General features: G+C 40.0%; 1 protein-coding gene across 1 annotated transcript in view; it reads left to right on the top strand.

Moving 5' to 3' along the window:
* GJA5 (gap junction protein alpha 5) overlaps window positions 1-18,911 on the top strand; it is a 33,598-nt gene extending 14,687 nt beyond the window's left edge. The window contains exon 2 of the mRNA XM_074188616.1: window positions 15,688-18,911. Coding sequence (XP_074044717.1) covers window positions 15,722-16,798 — 1,077 coding nt within the window. The 5' untranslated portion in view covers window positions 15,688-15,721 and the 3' untranslated portion in view covers window positions 16,799-18,911. The remainder of the gene's footprint in view (window positions 1-15,687) is intronic.
* The last annotated feature ends 3,767 nt before the right edge of the window (window positions 18,912-22,678 follow it).

The following is a 22,678-nucleotide window of genomic DNA, read 5'->3' as shown; positions in this document are numbered from 1 at the left end:
AAGACAGAGGAATGCCTGAGTCTATAGGACATTATGATCCCTCTGCTCATTTGCTTGTAACTGTTTTTAGAGTTTGAAAAGTTAAAACTGGTAGAGTGGTAAATCAAGTATGATCAAAGATTGCTGCTTTTATAACCAAGGATCAGGTTATATTAGAAAGCTTAAGAAGACTCTCAGGGTTGCTGATTGCTCTCTACTGTTATGTCTAGTTTGATAGGGAGAAGCAGAAGAGGGGGGGGAAAGGTTTTTCAAGAACATGAATAGTCTTGAAACCCATTGGACAGTGAATAATATTTGATGGAGTAGAGAGCTAATTAGGCTCATCTGCATTGCCCAGAAAATCTGTTCAAGGGGTTTTGTTGTAAGCTCTGCTTTGAGAGCCAATTGGATAATATAGAATCAATGTAAGAGTTGGTCTGGTTTATATTGCCCAGAAGGTCAACCTATGGAGTTTTTCAGTTCTCTGACTTAAAGGAATTGTTTATCATTATAATAGAACAAAAGGTGAACATTAAGCTGAGGAGTACCTTTGTCTGGTATAGATTATTTATGAAGGCATCCTGGAAGTTCCGAACTGAAGTGTAGATTCACAAATTATCCTGAGCATCTGAATTATCCTCGGTTATATCACTCCATGCAAGGTTTTTATACATACGTGCCCACTTTCTCCCATGGATAATGTCTGCATTAGTGGAAGAGTGTGACCCAGGTTTATAGATTAATAATGTATTACTTATTCTTGTATTGCCTTATATGAAATAAATGAAGTGGATGGGATATTAGCCCGAATTACTACCATCTGACAGCTGCTCAAAATAAATATTGCTTTTACCTTGGTATTAAGTAAATGTTTATATTGAACAGTTAATGATATCATCAGGTACTCTAGTCATGATCAGAAAATTGTATTTCTCTCAAAACAAAGTTACTCACATACTTAAGAGAGTCTAAAATGTAATTGCATGATGGTAGTCCTTTTTTGGGAACCCCAAGCTATCATTTTGAAGGAAGACTGAGTTAAGCAAGCACGTCCAGAGAATGAACGGCTCATGTTCTGCAGAAGGGGCTATGATATAAACATCCATGCAAAGCATCCCATGAAGAAGTTACATTCTTTTGTGTTTTGTTTTATTAACTTTCTCATTTTATTGTTTGTTTTCTCTTCTTTTTCTTTTTTATTGTTTTTTCTTCTTTTCTTTCTTCATACTATCCCTTTTGCTGTCATCCTATTCCCTTTTTCCTTTCCTTCTCTCTTTCTGTCTTTCTGCTAAAACATCCTCCCTCAACTGGCAGCTGTGTGTGTGTGTGGTGGGGGGCAGCCTTGCTATGTTATCTCAGAAGGTGTGAGAGAATGTGTGGGTGCAGAAGAGTTGACAGACCATTTAAATTCCTTATCTTCTCACTCACTTTTCCTTTTTGGTGAACTCTCCACAATTTTCCACAGTTGGAGTGCTAAAGAGAAGGATCCTTCACCAGCTAAGGAAAAGGAAAGCTAACTGCTCTTAGAAAGAGAAAAGCAGAATTTAACAATCTATAATCTCCACATTAAGGAAACAGACTGGTTGCCTATCTAATTCTGCAATCAGTCACCAAATGTTTGTCTTTTCCTTCCTTCCTTCCTTCCTTCCTTCCTTCCTTCCTTCCTTCCTTCCTTTCCTCCTTCCTTCCTTCCTTCCTTTCTCTCTCTCTTTTATTTTTTCTCTTTCTCTTTCTATTCTTCTTTCTTTTCTCTCTCTTTCTCTCCCTTCCTTCTTTTCTTCCTTTCTTCTTTCTTTTGTTATTTCTCTTTTTCTTTCTCTCTCATTATCTCTTTCTTTCTCTCTTTCTCCCTTCCTTCCCTTCTCTCTCTCTCTCTCTCTCTCTCTCTCTCTCTCTCTCTCTCTCTCTCTCTCTCTCTCTCTTTCACTATGAGTTTCCTAAGAGCTGAAAATACATCCATATGCCCTCCAAAGCACTTTATACTTAGGACACTCAATTAAAAACATTTATTGAATGAATGGAATCAATGAATGAAATCAACTCTGTGTTTATTGCTATGTTTCATCTGTACTGCCATACCACAGATGACAGTGAAAATAGCACGAGATTTACTGGATCAAAAGAACTGGATTCGAGTTCTAGCATTACAAACGGTGAGATTTTGGAAAGATCATTTGAACTTGGAGTCTCAGCTTTTCAATCTGTAAAATAGGTATAACACTGCTTCCCAGCTTTGCTGTGGAGACCAGATTGTTATCTATGTATATGAGTGCTGCCAAAAAGTCAATTCATAAAGAATCTGTCACAGCCTAACAGAAAAGCAGCCTGGCATAGTTGATAGAGGACCAAAAATGCCTTTAGAAAGAAATTTTACTTCTACCACATACTGATCTGGGACCATTGATGAATCATTTAACCACTCAGTTAATTATCTGGTAACTCTATGTTTTTAAGTTGCTGGATCTGCATTAAGTGAAGGAAATTTCCATAACAGAAGTACCCAAGCAAATAAAATAGAAGGTAAGAATGATCAGCCAATCAGTAAATTAAGGATCTATTGTTAAGGCACTGTGCAAGTGCTGGAGATGACATTAGTAAAGGAGTTGTTTTTCATATGAGGTTCAATATGTTCACAGAGAAGTAGAAGTAAAATAGATACAAAGTAATGTGAAGGAGGGCACTTTTTTTTGTTTACCATACCTAAAATGATTGTCACATAATTTCTAAACAGAGACTAGGTTTTATTTTTTCTTTCCTTCTTTTTTTTAAGAACAATTACAGTAGGGGCGTCTAGGTGGCACAGTGGTTGGAGCACTGCGTTCAAATCTGGCCTCAGACACTTAATAATTACCTAGCTGTGTGTCCTTGGGCAAGCCACTTAACCCCATTTGCCTTGCAAAAAAACAAAAACAAAAACAAACAAAAACAAAGAACAATTAGTTTCTAGTAGCTCATTAAAATGTCAGTTACACAAGAAGTCAAGTTCTCCCCATAACACAGTCCCTGACTTTTAAAACCCTTTGAACTTTCTCATGGACTTTTTTTTGATATTATGTATATTATGTAGATGTTTATTTTAAAACCAAAATATGGTTTTATTTCTTTGAAATTTTACTTGATTTGATTTGACCGATTTCTATCTTGCCAAGAACTTTAGAGTTCCATTGTGTAAATCATCCCTTCTAGCTTTGTCCTATTATTTAATTTGTTTTTGCAAGGCAAATGGCATTAAGTGGCTTGCCCAAGGCCACACAGCTAGGTAATTATTAAGTGTCTGAGGCCGGATTTGAACCCAGGTACTCCTGACTCCACTACACCACCTAGCCACCACCCCCCATTATTTAATTTTAAAAACTTGCTGCCTGTGCTTTTATCTTATGTGCCAAACAAAAATAGGCACAGAGCTGTGCTGGGGCCAGCTCAAGCTGGCTCTCTAGAGCCATTGTTCAGTTTTCAGTGTGAACATTTATTTACACCTTTGAAATTGGCAAATGCTATAAATCAGGGTTTATTATTTCATTGATTGTCTAGACTTAATAAAGCAGTAAGGAAACATTAGTAATGTTGATTTGTCTTGAAAGCAATTTGCATATTTTCTTTTTCTTTTCTTCCTTACTTTTTTAAGGAAAGCAGTAGAAATTTCCCTTCAGATTGATATGAAAACACTTATTAAATCCCTACTATGTCCAAGGCACTGTGTGGTACAGTAAAAACAGCATTTATTTAAAGAATTTGAGCTCCTATTCCAGTCGTTATTTACAGAGCTAACCTTAGGCAAGACAGGTCTCTGAGCATCAGTCTCCTGGTACATTCCCATTTTGAGAGGATGATTTCTATAAAAATTGCCTATGCTATACTTGCTTGGTCAATACTCTTTCTAAAAGTTAATTAAATCTACCTGTTAATCAATGGGAAATACACCCGTGGGGGCTTATGATTTTTTTCAGTACTAGAAACCCCATCAACCTCCTTAGGGAGGACTAGTGGTCATCTTTCTGGGAACTAACCCAATAATTTGAGTGAGAGATGGGGGAAAAGGCCTTGGAGAGGGCCACTTTTTTACTATAAGAGGTAGTAAAAATATTATGGCTAAAGAAACTGAGGGGAGCTAGGTGGCGCAGTGGATAGAGCACTGACCCTGGAGTCTGGTGGACCTGAGTTCAAATTCGACCTCAGACACTTAATAATTACCTAGCTGTGTGGCCTTGGGTAAGTCACTTGCCCAAACTAAAAAATAAAACGATGCCAAAGCTCAGAGAATGGCTTAGTCAGTGGTATATAGCACATAAATGGAAGTTTGTACTTGAACTCTGGTCTTTGGATTTTGAGTTCAATGCTTATTCCACTATACTTTGAGGTTAATAAATGACAACCGTATAAAGTATCACCACCTCCTAGGAGAATTTGCATTTTAAAAGAAGTTATTTTATTCTAGATCTGTGGCTTAATCAGCAGAGAACTGGTTTTAGAGTTGAGAGGATATGGGGTACAAGTCTAGTCTCTGACATCTAATAATTATGACCTTGAGTCCTTTTTCAACTAGCTGAGTTCCCAGTGAGAAATTTCCATTATCAATGAAATTGAAGGTCCAGACAAAAAAAAGACATAGAATGATCCACTGTTAACCCTGGAAGGGAGCTATGGAGATTCTAGTCTTACACCTTCTTGAGAGTTGAGAAGTCAGTGGCTGAGGAGTGTCAAGTTTCCTGCTCAACATCACACAGCTAGATAGGGACCAACTGAGATAAGAAATATGATCTGCTGACTCTCGGTCCAGTGAGCTTGCCATTAAACCACTGAAGGGTATGGCCTTAAACCCAAGTAATAAAGTTCTAATAATAAAATTTCAATTTCAAGTAATGAATGTGTGGAAGTCTTCCCTGTACTCTTCTAAAAATGATAATAAAACAAATAACAGGCTAAATTCATATGCAGTAGTATACTTCAGATACAAAACATTTTGCATACTTAACAGGATAATAGACCTTAGAGCTCATCTAATACAACCTCCTTATTTCACAACAAAGAACACTGAGGTTCAAATTCTTACCCAAGATTATAGGGGCAGTTAATAGCAAAGCCAGTATTCAAACTCAGGTTTTCCTTAAACCTAACTTTCTTTCACTCTTTTTCTTTATTAATTTCATCTTTGTAACAATGGTAGGGAGAAAGGGAGAGAGTAGACAGTGTAGAGATTATTATTGCTCATTTTATGGAGAATTGTGGTGCAGAAAGTTGAAGGTGCTTTTTTAAAAGTCGAATGAATTTGAACTCAAACTCAGACTCATTGCTCTTAAATTTCACCACAAAGTTATTGCTCCAGCCCCCATTTGTGACCCCCATTTGGGGTTTTCTTGGCAAAGATACTATAGTGGTTTGCCATTTCTTTCTCCAGCTCATTTTACAGATGAAGAAACTGAGGCAGGGGTGATATGACTTCCTCTGGGTTACACAACTGGTAAGTGTCTGAGGTCAGATTTGAACTCAGGAAGATAAGTTTTCCAAGCTCTAAGGCTGGCTCTCTATCTAGTTGCCTTGAAGTAGACTGCACTCGCTCTCCTGATCCTTATGTCAACCCAAGAGAATGCCATTGAGAGGATATGTGATTTACCCAGAGGAAAATACAGGGAATATGCATCAGGGAGAGAATTTGAACCCAGGTCTCTGATGTTGGCTCATCTACTTCTTTGAAGGCTGTTAATAGGAATGTCTGCTATTATCCACCCCATCTTTCCCAGAAGAGTCTCATTTGGACTGATCCCTTCTAGGCCCCTGTGTTTTCAGGTGCTGGGTGAGGCCTGTCACCCTCAGATTCCCTCAGACCATCACCTCCTTATCTCCCATGATTCTCCAAAATGATACTTCCCATCCTCCGCAGAAAGCTTTGTCTTTTAGATGATTAGCTTTCCAGGAGCATTTTAATCTGGGAATTCTTCCAAGTCCTGCTAAATGAGCCAGCCCCAGCACAGATTAATAGCCCCTTGGCTTTCTGTTGGGCTCCTGGAGCTGGTCTTTCTAACCCCCATTTTCTAGAGGTATTGCTTTAGATATTGCCTGGGGACTGAAAATCCTACTTCTGACAAAATAAGGCTTAAGAGGGGATCCTTTTCTTTTTGTTCTGCAGAAGACTAAGTAGGACAAAACCCCCCTTTAATCGGCAGGGAGAAATTTCATGACTTGGTGAGTCCCTTCTCCTCCACCACAGTCTTCAGGTGAAGCTAAGAAACTGTCAGAGCACCAAGTGCACCAAGTGGGACCATGATCAACCCTGGCCTGTAGTAGCTCAAGGTAGACCTGAAGAGTAATTACAAAGGAAATTCAAGTTAGGAGGGCCGGTGGAACTAAAGTATTCCAGGGAATTTTCCTTTCCCCAGCATTTCAGAAAGAGCCCCTTCCATGCTTCACTTCATATCAGAGCTGGATTCTTTCTGAAACTCTTCTCTTTCTTCATCAGTTTTATTGCTTCCTTGGGCTTTCCTTTCCTCACTGATGATTCCCTCCCAGGACCACCATTTTAGGAAAGTTCTCAGCCATGCATCACCTCCTTAAATCATTCTCCAGTACCCTTTCTGTTCCCTCAATTCTCTTCTTTATATGTTATTTCTTTCATTAGAATGTAAGCTCCTTGAGGAGAGGGACTGTCTTACTTGTTTGTATTTGAATCCTACTTCTATGAATGATAGGTGTGAATGACCTCACAAATCTACAGAAAAACTGGCCAGTAGAGGCACACATAGAGTGATATCAATGAATTAGGCATCTTACCTAGTTTTCTCCCCATACCATTATATATTCCATTATATATGGAATATGCTATTATATATACACATATATATGAGTATATAACTCCATCCCTGAAATTCCAAATATATATGGAATATTATATATATATATGTATATATATATATGTATATATATGGAGAGAGAGAGAGAGAGAGAGAGAGTATAACTCCAGAAATATTAAGAGTCTTCCAGTAGTGTCCAAGTTTTCTTGGCAAAGATTCCAGAATGACTTCCCATTTCCTTCTCTAGCTCATTTTACAATTGAGGAAACTGAGATAAACAGGGTTAAATAACTTCCCCAGGATCACATGGCTAGTTCAGAAGGATGAGTCTTTGGGGTATTCTATTCACTGGATCACTTAACTGTCCTTTGTGGTCAGGACCTCTGGGTCCAGATCCTAGATCCATCACCCAGGTATGTAATCCGTCTCCTAGTCACAACTTCTCAGCTTCAATTTCCTCACACATACATACAACAAAGATAATAATACTTAGATCAGCTATTTTATGAGATTGTTTTAGGGAAGTACTTTAAAATCTTAATTGACTCCCGCAAGGGCAGTGAGGGATGCTGTGAAGGTAGAATCCACTAGACTTTGAAGACCTGTGTTTGAATCTCATCTCAGATCCTTTACTAGCTGTGTGATATTGGGGAAATCACTTAACTTTTATGGATCTCAGGATCCTCGGATGTCAAATGAGAGAGAATTTTATAACCTCTAAAGTTCATCCTGGCTCCAAATTTGTGGTCCTTCCTATCACTGGGAGTCCAGAGAGAGGGAAAATTTAGTAACAATTCCAAGGATGAGAATGTGGGTGACCTGAAGGATAGTGATAAGCTCAACAGAAATACCAAGGTTAGATGAAGAATGGAAGAAGTGCTAGTTTGGATATGGCTAGTTTCAGATGCCTTTGGCACATCCAGGTAGAGATGCCTACCAGGCAGGGGGTGATGATGACTGTAGGCAAAATGAGGATAATATTTGCACTGCTGATTTCACAGGTCTGTTCTCAGGAAATCATTTTAAAAAGTGCTGAGCTATTAGCATTAGTGTTATTATTCAAGAATCCTCTATTAAAATGCAAATAACCCCAGAGGAGATCATATTTTAAGCCATTTTCTACTGCTGGGTTGGGGACGTTCATTAGTTGACCACTGTCTGAGAGCAAGAAAGTCCACAGGAGTGTCTGCTGTCTGGACCCCCAGAGGAGCTCTGGAGTGGAAGAATTGGGGGAAGTTGGTTTCCCAGTTGGAGCTTTTTAAAAAGCAAAGCATCACTCCAAGCCAAGTGGGACTGGCCCAATGCAATTAAAAACAGTGACTGATGTCTATCTACCATTCGAAGTTTTCCATGAACTCTTTGAAAGTGAAGCATCAGGGGCGGCTAGGTAGCGTAGTGGATAAAGCACCAGCCCTGGAGTCAGGAATACCTGGGTTCAAATCCGGTCTCAGACACTTAACCTTAGCTGTGTAGCCTTGGGCTAGCCACTTAACCCTGTTTGCCTTGCAAAAAAAAAAACCTAAAAAAAAAATGAAGCATCATTCCAGAGAAGGCTGTATGAAGACAAAAGAGCTTATTATTCCCTACAATTTTACAATTTAGCAAACCCAAATGGAGAGGCCTTAAGTAATTTGCCCATTGTCACACAGCTAGGGAATATCAGAGACAGAATTGGAACCCAGTTCTATCCTGATTCACAATATCCTTTTAAATACACTCTTGGGTCATGATCCAAAATCCACAGTTAAGAAGGAAAGGTTGTTGTAAATGTTGTTTTAATAAAGACATACTTAGGTGTCACAGAGGATAGAGTGTTGGACCTGGAGTCAGGAAAACCCGAGTTTAAATCCAGCCTTGGACATTTACTAGCTGTGCGACCATAGGTATGTCACCTAATGCTTGTCTGCCTCTGACTTTTCTTCTATGAAATGGAGATAATAAATAGTGCTTACATTTCAGAGTTGTTGCAAGGATCAAAAGAGATAATACTCATAATCACTTAGCATAGTACCTTGTATGCTGTTAAGTGCTCTGTAAATATTAGCAATTATTATTATAATTATTGTCATTAATATCTCAATGTCACAATGGCTAGAGCATTGACTCTGACTCAGGAAGACCTGATTTCAATCCAACTTCAAACATCTCACAGCTTGTGACTGTGAGGCAGGTCACCTAACTTCTCTGCCTCAGTTTCTTTATCTGTAAACTGGAAATAATAATAGCACCTACCTTCTGGGATTGTTGGGGAAAGAGAGGTCAAATGAGATAATAATTGTAAAGTGCTTTGCAAATGGTTGAGAGCAACCATCCTCTCAGGACTAGTACCTCTATCGCCACCCTATTACACTTAGATTAGAAAAAAAAGCAAAAAAGCAAAGTCATTGTTGGGGTGGAGACACTCATAAGCGAAGACAACAAGAAAGATTTCATATAGAAAATGGTACATAAACTTGAAAGAAATTCGGGATTCTAAATGGCAAAGGTAGAGTATATGGGGGGGGGTGGCTAGGTGGTGCAGTGGATAGAGCACCGACCCTGCAGTCAAGAGTACCTGAGCTCAAATCTGGCCTCAGACACTTAATAACTACCTAGCTGTGTGACCTTGGGCAAGCCACTTAGCCCCATTGCCTTGAAAAAACATACAAACTAAAATTTTAAAAAAGAGTATATTGGAAGGACAGAGCTTGTGCAAAGGCACAAGGCCAATACATGGATTATCATGTATGTTATGAGTTATATGAAAATGAGTTTGGTTGGACCATAATGTTTATAAAGGGGAATAATAATGTGCAACATGGGAAGAAAGATAGGTTGGGGTAACCACTTTAAATATCAAAGGACAATAGGAAGCCAGAGAAGTTTATTGAGTAGGGGAGTACTTTAGTCAGACTTCGGGCAGTTGGAGAGGGCAAAAATATGAAGCAAAAAGCCCAATTAGGTCTCTAGAATTCTAAGTTATTATTATAAAAATTAAACCCTATGGTTTTATTTTTCAAATGCTGGAGTCAATCATACTCCACTTCCTGCCTCAGTCATTTCCCCGCTGTTGGTGAGCAATAGACCTTCACAGTTGATGCACAATGGATGAACTAGAGCTACCAGTCTATCCAGTAGCTGCTGCTGAGGCCAGTGGTGGAATCTGGTGACTACTTTATCTGGATTTGATGGGGGAAAGGTGGCTTCCAAGATAGCGATGATATGGCACTTTTACACAATTATAATGGGTTGAAAAAAATCAGTAGGCATAGGCTGCTGCTGCAGGCAGAATGATTCTTATCTCTGTAAAAAGCTTCAAATACCTAGAGGACATTAAAAATAATGGACTGCCTCCTATTGAACAGAAAGCAGTTAAGTCAATCAGCTTTGGAAGTGATTTTCCTGAATTCGTGAGGATCACTGGGGTCTGATCATGAGCCACCCTCTTTTTGTCCCCAGTAGAGTATAATGGCTTTGAAATTCCCCCTAATGATAGCTTTGCTCAGCAGGTTTAAGAAGGGAGTGGGGTATAGGAGAAAGAAAATGGGATTGGCAGTCAGAACTGGTGCTTGAATCCTGGCTTTGCTTTGTCCTTCTCCTTTTATGACACTAGACAAGCCATGGTATTTTTCAGCCTCAGTTTACTCTGGAGGAGCAAAATGAAGAGGTCAGACCAGATAACTTCTAAGGTCCCTTCCAGCTCTCAATCTGTGAGTCTCTGACAAAATGATTTCCAAGGCAATTTCTTTCCAGTTTTAAATGCAATGTTCTTGCATCATATAATTTCTTTTTTTTCCTTTCTTTTCTGAGTTATTAACTGAATGTACGACCCTTGAGAAATCATTTCATTTTTCTTATCTTCCTCCAAACCTGGCAAATGGAGCCAGGCTCATTTTACTTTCCAATAAGCAGTAAGTTCCTGGAAGGTGGTGTGTAAGTCGAATCCTATTCTCTAAGTGCACCTTTGAGGCATGCTTTGGCCCTTCATTCTTGAAGAAGAACATGACATCAGGAAGGTGATGCTATAACCACAAGTGAATTGAATTTTGAGTGAGGGGAGGGCTGTAATAAGCACTTTTTCTTCTGGAACCATCTGGGTCCAGTGGCCAGGTATAAATCCGGATGACTGGAGATGCCCTGGATGCGAGGCAATCAGGGTTGCCAAGATAAGAATAGGCATAATGTACAGAAGGTGAATTTTGGTATCAGGAAGATCTGGGTTCAAGTTCTCTCCCTAATCAATCTGTCAGTGTAAACATTAGCAAATTACTTAGTCACTCAGTCCCCTAGGCAACTCTCCAAGACTAAATTATGAGGAGCTATTTTTTTGGCATTAGAGGGAAAAATTTCCACAGCAATAATTCCCTACAACAATTTAACTAAAGATCCAAGTTACCCGCTGCTTCTTTAGAAGGCTTCTGGGTAGGGTAGAGTACTAGGTCTGGAACCTTGACAGGAAGACCAAGTTCAAATCTACTACCTAACATCTGCTGCCTCAGTTTTCTCAACTATGAAAAAAAAGATAATATTACTATCTAACACTTATATAATGCCTTCTTATGCTAAGGGCTTCACAAATATCAACTCATTTTATCCTCACAACAAGCCCAGGAGGCAGAGGCTATAATTATTCCCATTTTACAGATGAGGAAACGGAGGTAGAGATCATGTGACTTACCCAGGGTCACACAGCTATTTAGTACCTTAGGCTGGATTTGCAATCAAGTCTTCCCTAGTCTATGTCCAGTGAATATCACTGTATTATCTGGTTAGCTACCTTCCAGAGTTGTTGCATAGATTAAGTGAGGTATTTGTCAAATACTTAGCACAGTGATGGGCACATGCTTTTTGCTTTCTTCCAAGGGAAAAAACCAACCAAACAAAAAAACAATCATGGAGCCAGAAAATCTGAGAAATCTTATTAGGAAAAAGCAGACTCCCTATGGAAAGGGGTTTTGGTGGAGGATGGGAGGAATAGAGGCCACCATGTATTAGTGGCATGAATACTGAATAAGGATTCAATTGGTATGAGAGAAGGGGGACAACAAACAAACTAGTTACGTGACTCTTAGACAAATCATAGGTTTTGTGGCTTTCATGGCTTTGTGAGTTGGCATAAACTTCACTCTCTAACTCAAGAGTTGTGAGGATCCTCTGGGACCATAGAGATGAAAACATTTTCAGTGATAAAAGCTGTTTCATATTTGCACAGTAGAATTTTATTAAGCAAAGGACCCCTTAATTTATCTTTTATACAAATCCATATGGGCAGATGTTTGGTTTACTTAAAGAGAGGAATTCCTATGTTAATAATGTGTTGCCTCACAGGAATTCAGAAAGAATTTCAAAGCACTTTGAGAGTTGGAAATACATATCAGTATTTGAGGGATGACCCAATATTATTGGTTCTATCTTTACCTGGGGAAATTGAAGAAGAAGCAGTGAAGGGAGGTTTTCCCAAGGCAGGGGGCATGGTAATAGCAAAGTCAATAAATGAATTTGGGCCTCCTGATGCTAGCTAGCTTCTATCTCTTCAGACTCTGCACAAAACATTATGTCCCTATACCTACTGACAATATCCAATGATGTCTCTAGTTTGGGAGGTAAAGGAAAGAAGAGACTTTGTGCCCCACAAGGGTATGGTGAAACCACTTTATATGGTCATTTGAAATAATGGGTAAGGAACCTGTAAAGGAACTTGTAAAGACAAGTTAAATATTAAACCAAAAATCCCTGATTAAGCTGTCTTACCAAAGAAAGGCTCCTTCATGATGTTGGAATAGAAGTGAGATGATTTGGAAAACATGAGGAGGAATTTTAACTCAACTTGCTTAGCATGTGAGAGGATGTGCTAACAGTCAGTCAATAACCATTTATTAAGTCCTACTAATATTCCAGGAACACATATAATCAGGAAAACGCATTTTTCTGAGTTCAAATCCAGCCTCAGATACTTAGTATCTGTGTGACCCTGGATAAGTCACTTAACCCTGTTTGTCTCAGTTTCCTCATCTGTAAAATGAACTGGAGGCAAACCACTCCAGTAGCTTTGCCAAGAAAGCCCCAAATAGGGTCATAAATAACTGGACATGACTAAAAAATAACTGAACAATAACAGCTATGTTCCAGGCACTGTATTAAATACTGACGGATACAGAGAAAAGCAAAAGATCGTCACTGCTAGGAGCTCAGGATCTCGTGCTAGAGTTAATGGACTAACAGCTGTATACACAGAAAAATGCAGGAAACATCTCTTCTCTTAGATATGACGTGTGAAAAGATGATTGGACTGGTAGGAGAGCTAGAGTCCAATCCCAGATCAGTAATGAATGTTGTGTAAGATTATGTCAATAGGTCCATATAACTGTAACCAAGGTAGACGTGCTCCTTTCATCAGTAATAGAGCTTTCCTCGATGTACTGGGAGTATTCAAGCAAAGAGATACCAAGTCAGAACATAGAGGACAGCTGCTGTTGGAAATTACAACTCTGGGTAATAATTGCTGCTACACACACACACAACACGCACACATATGTATTTATGTTTATATATTCACCTATATACTAAAGAGAGAATGAATAGAGAAAGAAAGAGGAGAGAGATACAGAGATAGAGAGGGGGTAGGGAGACAGAGACAGACAGACAGGAATAGAGAGAGAGAGAGAGAGAGACAAAAGGAGAGAAAAGGAGAGAGACAGAGATAAAGATGGGGAGAGAGAGACAGAGACAGAGACAGAGAGACAGAGAGAGAGAGGCAGAGATGCTACAAATCCATTGGTGCTGAAACTGGTGAAATGCAGCCACTATAGTTCTGAAGGGAGTAAAGGATTGAGTGTAGAGAGGAACCAGGTTCTGGATTCCAATCCTATCCTTATACATACACCCAGATCTAATATGTAACCAAGTTTCCCTTTTCTGCACTTGTTTTACTACTCATTAAACCACTCACTCTCACATCATTAAACACAGAAACCACCTGCACTCACAGCACATGACCTAGCATATATAAATACTTAATAAATTAATTGTCTCATTACACTCTAAACTCAATCCCAATACTCACTGCTCTCCCTCTTCAGTCTTTTCCCAACATACAACCAGAGTACACTCTGGGTAGGAAAACTACATCTTCAAAATTTCCTACCTTCTTAGCTACTTTCTTACCACCAAATTAAATAGTACCATTCCTGAGGCTATGTCCCAACACTTCCAATCCCTCCATGGAGGTAAGGACAGCTGCCTTTTCTTGCAACATCTGGGACACATCTGTCAGTGTTCCTTCCTTTTTGTTACCCACAGCATCCAAAACTTGACATTTTGAAGGGGGTGGAGGGGATAACTAGATGATTAGTTGATAGAGTGTTGGAAACAGGGAGTAAAAAAGACCTAAGTTTAAATCATACATCAGACACTTTCTAGTGTGACCACAGTTTCAGCCTCAGTTTTCTCAGCTGCAAAACAGGGATAATAATGTCATTTACCTCACAAGTTTGTTGTGAGGGATCAGCTTGTGGCATCTCTCTCTCTGTCTCTTCTTCTTTTTCTCTCTCCTCAACTCTCTCTCTCTCTCTCTCTCTCTCTCTCTCTCTCTCTCTCTCTCTCTCTCTCTCTCTCTCTCTCATTCTCTCTCCCTTTTTCTTTCTCTTTGTCTCTTTCTCTGTCCCTGCTTGATACATATCTATATGCTTGATGGTGATGATGTTTGTCCTTCATTCCTAAAGAAGATTCCATGACATCAGGGAGGTGAGTCCATTTGCAACACATGAATTGAATTTGAGTGATGGGCGTCCTGTGCTATGTCATCAGTCTCACTTTCTCCTTCAGAACATTCTGAGTCCAGTGGCCAGATAGGAATCAGGATGACTGGATATGGTCTTGGTTGTGAGGCAATCAGGGTTAAGTGACTTACCCAAGGTCGCACAACTAGTAAGTGGCAAGTGTCTGAGGTTGGATTTGAATTCCCATCCTCCTGACCAGTGCTCTATTCACTGCACCACTTAACACCAGAACTTCTGATTGGGGCTGCCATCTACATACTCATTAAAGTCTGGGGATGGTGTGTATATATGTATTTGCATTCATATATATATATATGTGTGTGTGTGTGTATATATGTATATATGTATATATGTATGTGTGTGTATATATTCATATATATACATGTGTGTGTGTTTATGTGTCCATATATGATATACACATAATGTGTGTATATGCATATAGATACTATCTTTTGATTTTTCATGATATGCTGTGAGGCAAATGCTATTTAGATAGATATATAATACATACATAACACATGTATACATACTCCTAAATGCATCTATATCAATATATCTCTTGAAAACCTTAAAGTGCCATAGAAATATAACTGTTAGTCTTCCTCAATCTGAGTTCATTATCCATCCAAACCATCTAATCCTCTGAAGTATTCCCTACCAACAAACTGTCTGGTTGTCCCACCTCTTGTTGATTCCATTGTCTTCCTTCGATGATCTGTGATTTCATTAGTGAGAGAACACTCTCCAGTGATGCAAATCTTGATAGGTCTACATCAATATAAATGGTTTTGAGAACTCCTCTGATTCAAAAATGTCATCACCTCATATCTGAGCTTCTGGTAACAAGTCTCTCTGAACTTAGCTAACTGAACAGGTCCTCAGATGATAAATAGGATGACTATCATCAGCCCATACTTGGAGCTTTTCCAACTGGAAATCTTCCTAACTTGTCCACAGCTGGCATAACCATTGGAAATCCACTCTCACCTTCATTCTACAATGATGCATGAGAATGGGATTTGGTAACGTTAATTATTGAAATATAAGTAATTTTAATGAGAATTAAGTCATGATTTTGTGTTTTCATCATCATGACTCATTTGGCATATTATGAATGACTCCTGAATCTCAGTAGATCTTTCCTGTCTTTTCTCTCTTGTCTACAGAGGTGGCAGTGCTCTTCCTTGCAACTGAGAAGAGATGGGTGACTGGAGCTTCCTCGGGGAGTTCCTAGAAGAAGTCCACAAACATTCCACAATAATTGGCAAGGTTTGGTTGACTGTCCTCTTCATCTTCCGCATGCTAGTGTTGGGCACGGCAGCAGAATCCTCATGGGGGGATGAGCAAGCCGACTTCCAGTGTGACACACTGCAGCCTGGTTGTGAGAATGTCTGCTATGACCAAGCCTTCCCCATCTCCCATATCCGATACTGGGTGCTACAGATTATCTTTGTCTCCACCCCATCCCTGCTGTACATGGGCCATGCCATGCATACTGTACGCATGGAAGAGAAGAGGAAACGGAAGGAGGCTGAAAGAAACAAGGACTCCAAGGCTACAGGCACCTATGAGTATCAGGCAGAGAAGGCTGAGCTGTCCTGCCGGGAAGAACTGAGTGGGAGGATTATCCTTCAGGGTACCCTGCTCAACACCTATGTCTGCAGCATCCTCATCCGCACAGCCATGGAGGTGGCTTTCATCGTGGGGCAGTACCTCCTCTATGGGATCTTCCTAGAGACCCTACATGTCTGTCGCCGGAAACCCTGCCCTCACCCTGTCAACTGCTATGTGTCTCGGCCCACAGAGAAGAATGTTTTCATCGTATTTATGCTGGCTGTGGGGGCTTTGTCCCTCTGCCTTAGTCTAGTTGAACTCTACCATCTGGGCTGGAAGAAGGTCAGGCGTCACTTAAACCAGCCCTGCCCTGGCGGAGTGGAGGCCAGTCTGCCTCTTCCTCCACCAGGGGTAGTTCAGAACTGCACACCACCCCCAGACTTTAATGAGTGTGTAGATGGCAGCGCCAATCAGAAGTTCTATAGCAGTCATTTTAGCAATAACATTGCCTCCCGGCAGAATACAGATAACTTGGCAACAGAGCAAGTCCAGGGCCAGGAGGAGGCTGCCGGGAGGGCTTTTCTGCACATGCAATATACTGAGCAACCTGAGATGGCTAATGGGGTTTCCAATGCCCACCGTCTCCCCCATAGTTATCATGGTGATAAGCGTCGCTTGAGCAAGGCTAGTAGCAAGGCCAGGTCAGATGACCTGTCAGTGTAGCCATGTTCAGGATGGTCACAAGGGGCATGTGGGGGTTAGGGGGGAGGGCTGGGAGTCAGGATGTATGTCCATGTTGAACCTAAGCATTAGGTAGGGGCCCTTGGTTTCCTCTCCTTGCTGCCTTGCTCCTTTATCCAGAAATCGGGTAACATAAAGGAAGAAAAGAAGTTGGACACCTCACCTATAGTGCTTGTGGGAACCCCTCCTTATCTTCACACATACTGAAGGTACATAGTCGAGACATTTCAAGAGACCTGAAGTGGGGCAGATTGGGCCTAGGGAGTGATTATTCAGGGTTCCAAGATTTTGATTTATACCACTATTCCAAAAGGCATACTATTTGCCCACTTCACCAAGAACATGCAAGAAGGTCCAGAGTAGCCATGAGATGTCCCCATCACCCCTATGCTTATCACAGATTTAGGAGTACTAGCTTGACAAGTCTCAGTGAAATGCCTAGACTTACCAAGTCTTTTAAATTTTCTCAGTCTTAGTTGTTTCCTCTAAGGTTTGTCTATGAGATCCACAGAGAACCCATGTAGATCCTAGACAATAGCATGAGCCTGGAGAACTTAGATTGGGTCACATTTCCTGTCTCCCCAAGGCTGCCCCTTTGAGTAGAAGTTAGGAGCCCACACATTGTCTTGACATGTCCTTTTCCTCTTCCTGATTTAAAAACAGGATTTTGGACCCTTAATCTTGGCCAACAACTTCATTTTTACAATGTCTTACTTTGTGATATTGGATGGAAATATTCTTTTGGTTATTTTATCTGCCCAGGAATATTCTATCAGTGTGCCTGCCCCATACTAGTTTATGGGCAAATTGATTTTACTTGAATCTTTGAAATCATTTATATTACAATTTCCTTTGCATCTCAGTCAGTTGTTAGAAACTTCTCTTCTCCTCCTCCTCCTTCTCCTTCTTCTCCTTTTTCTTCTTCTTCTTCTTCTTCTTCTTCTTCTTCTTCTTCTTCTTCCTCCTCCTCCTCTTCCTCCTCCTCCTCCCTTTTCTGGACTGCTTCCTATGCCCATCCTCCACAAGATCTTTGGATCATGTCAATTGAAATGCATGTGGAACCATAATTCCCCTCCTGGTGATTCTTCCTTGGGATACTGATCGCTAATTAAAATGGCTAGTGGTGAATCTCCACTTCTTAATGAAAACAGATTGCAAAGGCTCATCATACTTCTCAAATGTAGAACCAAATATTATTGCTATGAACCAAAAAAGGAAGTGGGATTGAGTGTGAGGGATGGGGGCGGGGGGAGACACACACTGGAAAAATCTACTCTGCACTCTCCATCTTATTTCTCCTGAAGACTTTCAAGTTGGTGCCCATGGGAGGTACCAGATCACCAGCTATGTGGAGGCAACTAGGTCTGTGATTTCCCTGAAGAAGTTTGATTTCAGAACAGCACCAACAAGGCTTTCCTATACTCTTGTTGGAAGGGACCATGACTGGGGATATGGAACTGCTGTCCTTTCTCCTAAAGTGAATACTTGTTAGACCCAGTATGATCTATAGAAGAGGTCCTCTTAGAACTGCACAGATCTGCCTGTGGGGGTCATCCCTTGGGGTGGTCGCCAAATCAGATGAAGGAAGAGTTTTAAAACTAGACAATGACATCCTCTTCTTAGCCATGAGCCCCATCTGTTACTCCCACTATGTTTTTAGCCTAAGTAGATCTACATATCACACATAGAGTGAGGAAGGGTCCAAAGTCAGGGTTTATGAACCTATCCAAATAAAGAAAGAACTGGTGATTTCTAGTTTCAAATGCAACTCTTAGGTGTTATAATTCCTCTTTATCTCTTGATGTTCTTTTGATTTGGGGAGTTTTTCTTTTTCTCTTTCTGTCTCCAGTTTTATGAATTGTTTAATCTTGAATCAGAAACTCTGTGAAATTTCTCCTTGATAGAGTTTTGGTTTTTTTTTAGCAAGGAGAAAGGCATTGATTTATGTATTTGTTTTAATAAAAGCTTATCTTACACCCATTTCCTCTGTATGTCCCTTCAATAATGGGTACCAAATCAAAGGATAAGGGGTAGAAGAACATTTGGGCTCCTACATCAGTTGACTGATCAGTCCCTCTTAATTGGTAAGTCCCATCATGAACTCAGAAATCCTGCCCAGACCCTGAGCTTAGTAAGGGACAGAGAATCTAAAGAAGGCTTCAAAGAAGCAAACTTGAAAGATGAAGTTGGGATTTCAATTAGACAGGTGGAAAAAAGAGAAATGTAATTTCAGTTGAGGGAATGACACAAGTAAAGCCTTAGAGATTGATTACTGTCATCCTACGTCCTTCCTTCTTGAAGAGAGCCAATGACATCCTGATTGTGATCTATTGACTTATATGTGAACTGGATTTAAGTGAGGCTGAGCTGTGTCTCACTCTCTTCTGTTTTGGAGGATTGAAGACACAGTCTTGACTAGTTGAAGCACCTATTATGAGGTAGCCACTGTGCTGAGTGCTAGGAAAATAAAGGTGAAAACAGTCCTTGAGAAGTCCATAGGCTAATAGCAGAGACAACGTGCAAACAAATAAGATATAAATAGGATAAATTGGGCATGATATCAGCGAGAAGGAACTAACATTAAGGGAGAGAGAGAAAGGCTTTTTTGCAGAATGTGAGATTTTAGGTGAGACTTGAAGGAAACCAGAGAAGTCAGAGGAAGAAGACAAAGAGGGAGAGAAGTCTAGCCTCAAAGGACAGTCAATCAACATACTCAGAGTTGGGAGATGGAGTGATTTGTTTGAGGAACAGAAAGGAGACCAGTGTTATAGGATTATAAGGTATTTTTAGGGGAATAAGGGAGAAGACTGAAAAGTTAAGAGGAGTCTAGGTTAGAAAGGGCTTTAAAATCCAAACAGAAGATTTTATATTTGATTTGGAGGTAATAGGTGCCAATGGAGTTTAGGGGGGCAGAATGACATGGTAAGAACTAAGCTTTAGGAAGGTCATTGTGATGGCTTTGTGGAGGATGGATTTGAGTTGGAGAGATAAGTCAGGAAAACCAATCAAAAGGCAACTACAATAGTTCTGGCTACAGGATGTACACTAGTGTGGTAGCAGTGTCAGAGGAGAGAAGCAGGCATATGTGAAAGATGTCTTAGATTGGACAGAGGTGGGGGAGAGAGACTGGGAGAATGGAGATTTGGGAAATCAAGTTAAGTTCCATCACTTTTAATGCTTAGATATCTGAAAGTTCAGTCAGTTCTTATCCAGTGCCAGAATTATCAAAGAGTCTTTATATCAGTTTCTTATGTTTCATTAGTTAGGGTCATCCTCCCATAGAGATAGTGGAAGGTCATTAAATACCAGAGAAATTCTTCTTGGCATGGGTAGTTATAAGGAAGAGGGCGATCATTGAACATAAGAGAAAATTTTAGAGCTTCTGCAGAAAATTGGAGGTGAAGGAGAAAGAGTGAGGGAACAAATGGCCTTGGTGGCTCCCCAAGATGGGTGACCCAGTTTAATTTCACATGCTTTCCTAACTCCCCTGGATTTAAACAGTTGCCTGTGAGTTCTCTGAATATATTTCCAAGTCCTGATGGATGTCAAATCTCCTGTCCTTGGTTCCTGAAGGTCTTTTATCCCCTTCAACTGGCCTACCATCCCCCCACCTGTTCCTTGACACCACCCTCCCCCCAGTAGGCCAGGTCTGTGAGGATCAAATATTCCAGATCTGATTCTAAAAGCAGAAATTCAAGGAATCTGTAGAATGAACAACTCTCATTTGCTCAGAATTGATGCCTCCTCTTCTCACAGTGGTAATAAGAAGACATCACTTCTGATTACTTTTTAGCGACTCAATACAAGCCAGCTATGCGGGGTTGCTCCTCTGTGCCACCTTTAGTCTGAGATTTTTATCATTTTTTATGTCTTGGGCTGTTTGATGTAATCTCTTCAGAAGAATATTTTCAAAGGCATAAAATATGTAGATTTGCAAAGGAAATCAATTATAATGAAATACAATGATTGAAATATTTTTAAAACAAGGTAATGGGGGTGGCTAGGTGGCACAGTGGATAGAGCACTGGTCTTGGAGTCAGGAGTACCTGAGTTCAAATCCAGCTTCAGACACTTAATAATTCCCTAGCTGTGTGACCTTGGGCAAGCCACTTAACCTAAAAAAAAACCCAAGGTAATGTACCCCAAGTTAAGAACTCCCATTTTCAGTCTTGGTTGTGACTCCTCTTCATTCACTCTTTGGCATCATATCCATGTCCAGGTCTTTCCCTTCTCCTTCTAATCAAAACTATGCCCTCAGGAAAGGATGTGATCGGAATGTATTTTCCTCCTCCCCTCACAGAATCCTTAACTTTCCTCTAGGTTTAACTCTGGAGTACACAAGGTGGGATCCATGCATGAGATCATTCATTGGGTTCAGGAAAGGTCAATCAGTTATCTCTGTTCTGCAGGTAAGCTCCTTTAAAGAAGAAATAAAAACCTAGTGAGTAGAACCAGGTACCAGTAGAGCTGCCTTGAACACACCTCAAAGAGAAAGACTTCAGCATAGTATTTTATCAGTGTTAGAAAACTGTTCACGGTGGCATGAGTATTCTTTTTGTGATGTATCACAATTCACTTACTAGAGTGCCAGTTCAAAGTCTCATGTTGATAGCAACTTATAGGGTATCTGATTTTAAAATGGAGAAGAAACAACTACTTTGCACCAGTTTTATTAGAGAGTGGTCCAAATGGGGAGTCAAGATTTTGAAACATGAAGGAATCTGCTTCCAACTGAGGGAAAGTGCTGATATGATGCAGATGGGGTCTGGGAAGGATAGTAACTATCAGGCCTCATGGCCACTAGTGATATGGTTTAGAGAACACACACAAACTAATATACAACAAAATGGGAGGGGGTAAGTGAAGCTGTAGAAAAAAGTAAGGACAGCTTTAATAAGTAATTACTGAATATTCCTTCCTGAGAACTGAACAAGATAATAATAGACCAAGGGCAAAGCTAAAGACTTTCAGAGATTCTGAACTTTGGAGGATTCCAGAAGGAGGAAATAGGATGCCTGAAAGAATTATTTTTGAAAAATTTAAGCCTGTGTAGTACCCCTGAACCATTTAGCAGGTCTTAAAATCTATTGAGTTCACCATCTGCACTGATTATTGCTCTAAGCCCCTATTCTTTCCTCTTGAATCACTTTATCGATAGCCAATCCATATTAAGATGGTGAAAAGATGGTGAAAAACTGGATAATTTACTTAATTTACTTAAAACAGAGTAAACAGCAGAAGAATATATTCATAATAATAGCTAACATTTATTTGGTGTTTTCAGGTTTGCAAAGTACTTTAAGAATATGATTTCAACCCTGTTTTATAGAAGAGGAAACAGGTAAACAGAGGTGCAACAAGGACACACCAACCAATATGTGTCTAAGGTAGGATTCAAACTCAGGTCTTCATGACTCCAAGTCCATATCTCTATGTATTATGCAACCCAGTTCCCTCATTATGAAACAGAAAATACCTATAATGCCTATGGCCCAGACTAAATCACTTTTCAACTCTCAGGAATAGAAAGTTATGAACAGAAGTATGGTGACTCCTGTTCAAATTTGGTTCCAAGAGCTGAGTGTTATATTTTCAGTATAAACATGTATACCTTGGAAATTGGCAAATGCTATAAGTACAATGTAAATGTTAGCCATTATCATTATTTCATAGGGATCACAGTTCGTGGTGTCCAATATTGTGCACCCCCACATGTTAAAGGGACAAGAACACAGGACATAAGATGTATGCCTAGAAGGGACCCAAGAAATTAAATTTTACTTCTTCATTTCGCAAATGAGGTAACCAAAGTCTACAGAGGATAACTTATCAAATCAGCAATGCCACCCAAGCTTTGATTGT

This window comes from Macrotis lagotis, chromosome 5 (assembly GCF_037893015.1).
Source record: "Macrotis lagotis isolate mMagLag1 chromosome 5, bilby.v1.9.chrom.fasta, whole genome shotgun sequence".
Taxonomy (NCBI): Eukaryota; Metazoa; Chordata; class Mammalia; order Peramelemorphia; family Peramelidae; genus Macrotis; species Macrotis lagotis.
Note: the sequence above shows the minus strand (reverse complement) of the source record. Positions and strands in the feature narration are given on the sequence as shown.